The sequence below is a fragment of the Apis dorsata genome, unplaced genomic scaffold, assembly GCF_000469605.1.
Source record: "Apis dorsata unplaced genomic scaffold, Apis dorsata 1.3 scaffold_60, whole genome shotgun sequence".
NCBI classification, from domain to species: Eukaryota; Metazoa; Arthropoda; class Insecta; order Hymenoptera; family Apidae; genus Apis; species Apis dorsata.
Genome location: NW_006263360.1, coordinates 344632 through 348776, shown reverse-complemented (window position 1 = coordinate 348776; position 4145 = coordinate 344632). Strand labels below are relative to the sequence as shown.

The 4145-nt window shown below is 33.3% G+C and overlaps 2 protein-coding genes across 2 annotated transcripts in view; one reads left to right on the top strand and one right to left on the bottom strand.

Annotated features, from left to right (window-relative positions):
- The window catches only part of LOC102674722 (coiled-coil domain-containing protein CG32809), a 96974-nt gene that overhangs the window by 33194 nt on the left and 59635 nt on the right, over nucleotides 1-4145 (bottom strand).
- LOC102674598 overlaps nucleotides 2412-4145 on the top strand; it is a 10269-nt gene continuing 8535 nt past the window's right edge. Inside the window, exons 1-2 of the mRNA XM_006609799.2 lie at nucleotides 2412-2611; nucleotides 3629-3901. Coding sequence (XP_006609862.1) covers nucleotides 3662-3901 — 240 coding nt within the window. The 5' untranslated portion in view covers nucleotides 2412-2611; nucleotides 3629-3661. The remainder of the gene's footprint in view (nucleotides 2612-3628; nucleotides 3902-4145) is intronic.

The following is a 4145-nucleotide window of genomic DNA, read 5'->3' as shown; positions in this document are numbered from 1 at the left end:
TCTTTTTTTTTTTTTTTTTCGATGACTACATGGCCTTCTCTCGTTCCATCCCCGAGCGAAAGTAGTAATCGAACGGACCGATCGAATCGGTCGAAGTTCGAGAGGCAGCTCTTCGATTCCCGCCCGATATCCTTTCGCTCCAATTTTCCAATTCAAGCAAGAATTCGATGCACAAACGGTGCTCGAACGATCAGAATTCCGAGAAAGACACCCTTCTAATTCCCTACAGCCAGGCACGATGGACGAAGGCGAGAGATGGATTGCACCATCGATCGATCCAGTTTCGAAGTCAGTCACCGAAAAAAGAATTCTCGTGGAAATCGGCCCCGCGAGGCATCGCGTTAGGGGGACAGGAGCCGGACGTTTCGGCCACGGAATTTCGCAATATCATCATCGGCCGCGTTTGTGCGCACTTTCTCCCGCGCACGTTCTCGATCGACGGGAAATATGAAAATTTTTTACGAATTTATGTTACGGCCAATATTATTGTTACGCGTTACACGATTTAATTTAATAAGCGAAACAGGTGAAACTCGAAGATAATTATTTCGGAATAATTATTGAATCGTTCGATCGCGGATTTTTATGCAAATTTTTTTACTTCTTTTTTTAATATCATTTATTTTTATTATTTTTTAACACAGAGATTTCCCTTCGTTCTCAAACATCGTTCTCGCATATATCTGATTCGGATATTTTTATCTATGCAATTTCGATCGATTATCATTGCACGTTGTTATATTACTTCTATTCATATTCGGAATTAATTTAATCTCTCTAAAAGATAATTAAGAATTTTGAGAGGAATTATTAGGAGGAAATTTTTTTTTTTTTTCAGAATTGGAAATGGAAAAAAAATCTTTTTCGATCGTTAAAAAAATTCAATTTAGGAAAGTAAATGAAAGTGGAATGACGAAACGTGACGCATATTTATAAGATTTGAATTTATGTAATTTCATATTCTTGTTATTATCAGATTGTCAAGTCGTTTGAAGTCAAAAATGACTCGTTTATCAGATTGTTAGAGTTAATTAATATTTTAGTATGATATTTTAGTAAACAATATGATAATCGTAAATATAAGAAATTGGCTTATAATTATTATGTTCTTGTTACACGAAGAGAATGAGTAGTAAAAAATGTATACGGATAATCTTGTTACAAGAAAGTCGTATTTTCTTCCGCAAACGATTGTTGTACACGTAATAAAACATTCGGATACTTATTTATGCATAATTAAGTATACCAATTATAACGTGAATATATTAATTAAAAACTACAGGAATTCAAACGTTGTAATTTAACTTATGTATTCAAAATAATAAAAATTTTGTTACGAAAAAATATTCTACATAATATTAAACGAAATCTATATATCATCATATAGATATTAAAAGATTATCTTAAATTTTTTTTCGAATAATTAAATTTAAAAACGATTATTTTCTATAAAGAAGTATCAAACATCTTTTATCTAATAATTAATAACATACTTTCACTTTTCATCTAATTTTAACTTTGTAAAAAAAAAAAAAAAAAAAGAACATCATGCATTATGCATTTATGGAATGCAAATCGTAAAAATATATTTTGCATAATATCAAATGGAATTTATTGTTCGTATATAAATATTAAAACGATTTTGAAATATTTTTTTTTATTTCTTTTCCAACAATCAATACCTTATTAAATTTAAAAATGATTATTTTTCACAAAGAAAAAGAAGTATCTTCTATCTATAATAATTAACGATATATTTTTACTTTACCTAGTTTAATAATTTTATACAATTTTTTACGGAAACTTTATAAAAAAAAAAAGTGAAATTAACCTGAAAAACGTAAAAGGTATATGTTACCATCGATCGAGACGAGAATTATCAGGAGACTAATCGTAACGATCTGTCGCGATTACGCGATTAATAAACAAGTTCTCTCGCCCGCATTCCCGATCACCTATCGATCTTGTACGATTGCCGATCCGAAGCTCAAGCTGTTATACATTATTATACTAGGCGAAGGCCGATCACTCGCCAAGGCGCCATTCGCCGCTAAATCGCGACACATCGACAGTCGATCGCCGCGAGACCTTTGCAAAACTTTGCCAATATAAATGGCCAGGATTGGCAGTGGGACGGGTCGGCCTTTCCGCCAATTAATTCTCCCCGAAAAACGAACTTTTACAATTCACCCTCGAAACTGACCAACAACTCGTCCCGAGATATTGCTCGCGCGATCACTCACTCGTCCAACTAGAAAACTATTTCGAAGCGACGGATGGAAAAAAAAGAAAAAAAGAAAAAATAAAAAAGCGCGTATTACGAAATACAATAAAAAAAAAAAATAATAATAATAATAGGAAAAATACGCACAGAGAATGAGAGAAACACAGAGATTCTGTTACACGCGCATCTTGTACAATGTGTGTAGGATGCGGTGGTTGGAAGAGAGAAAAAGGCGAATCAAAACGGGTAGGAGGTGTGCACACCTCTTACGAGTTTACGAGGCCTACGCCGAACAGAACGAGCGGACAGTTACCTTTCTGTTTCGAGACCGCGAGGATCTACCTACCTCCCGCTATAGCCGTGAGGTAAATGGTGAATTGCTTCTCGGTGAGTTGTTTCGTATAGATTTTCGTGTAACATGTAATACGGTATAACCACGGTAGCGAGCTTGTAAAATTGATAAGAAACGACGATAATGGGATGGGATTGTTAGGAATTGTTTTTGACGGATCTAAAGATCGGATAAGAGGACGAAAGAGAAGTTGAAGAAGTAGGCAGTTTAGAATAGGAATGTAGCATGATGCTGCTTCCTTTCTTTGATTCGCAATGATTGTGGCGCGTTATATTTGTAATATATATTATAAATTTTTGAGAGAAAAATTCAACATTGTTCATTGGATAAGATAATCTGTACGAATGAATTTTAATTTTTCCCTTGATATTGTTATACAATGTAATGAAGAAACTTTTCTGAATTTAATAAATTTCAATTAAAATTCGGATCGAGCCGATACTATGGAACTGGGTTAAACGCGGAAACGAAGAGCTTGTATGTTCGTTTAGATAAAACTTTAATAGTATCAATATATTAGAACAAATGTGACGAAATACTATGTACAGATCGTAACGAATGCGAATTTAATTAATTTAACATTGAAAAAAAATTAAGTAAATAAGATATAATTAATTAAATTCATAAAATTATGCAATAAAAGATTACAAAGTTAATTAAGAAAATGACTTATAATTTAAACGTAAAATTGTTTAAATTAATTATAATATTTTTATATTGTCTTTTTTTAAAAATAATCCAAAGAAATATAACAACGATCAACTGGCAAAATTTCGTTATTCCCTGGGCGAGTATTGCACGCGATCGTGCACCAACCGCCGTTGCGCGAATCGAACACAATGTAAGCAGAGTTCGCGTTTTTTTTTTTACAATGAAACGGTTAAAAATACTGATTTGTTGCAAGCGATATCGTTCCGCTGTCGTGAATTAAATTTTGCAACGGAAAATTCTGAAACAATAACTAACATTTAACGAAACACAAGTTCGTTAACTAGGTATTTCCTGCTTGTACTACACACATTTATCTTATCTTTCGATCTCGTTCCCTTTCCAGATCGTTCGAGGAGAAGGTGTGAAAAAACAAGATGATCGTTTCGTTGCTTTACGGGTTGTTAACATGGACCGTGGTCCAAGCGATTTCCACGCCATGGAATCCATCGTTTTCAACCCCAGCAGCCAGAATTCTACATCCAGTCACTGCTATCTACCAAACTAGTCCTGCACAGACGTTTTATGATGCAGGAAGTACGTCTTTGCTGGCACAGCGCGAGCAAGACGCATGCGCCCTATATAAAGTCGCGATGAAGCAGCAATTTTACTTTGAGGTGAGAAAATGGAATGTAAAAGATTTGGATAGAGTTTCAAATTAAAAATAGAATTTCAGATTTATAGTTTTTTGAATGATGAGTATAATTGTTATTTCAAAAAATTAATGAGCTTGCGAAGAACATAAGTATCTTTTATATTGTGTTAATTTATGTGAATTTTCTTGAAGGGAAGATGCACATTTCTATATCTTTAAATACAAGAAAAAATAAAATAAATCAATACAAAATCAATTATTACGTT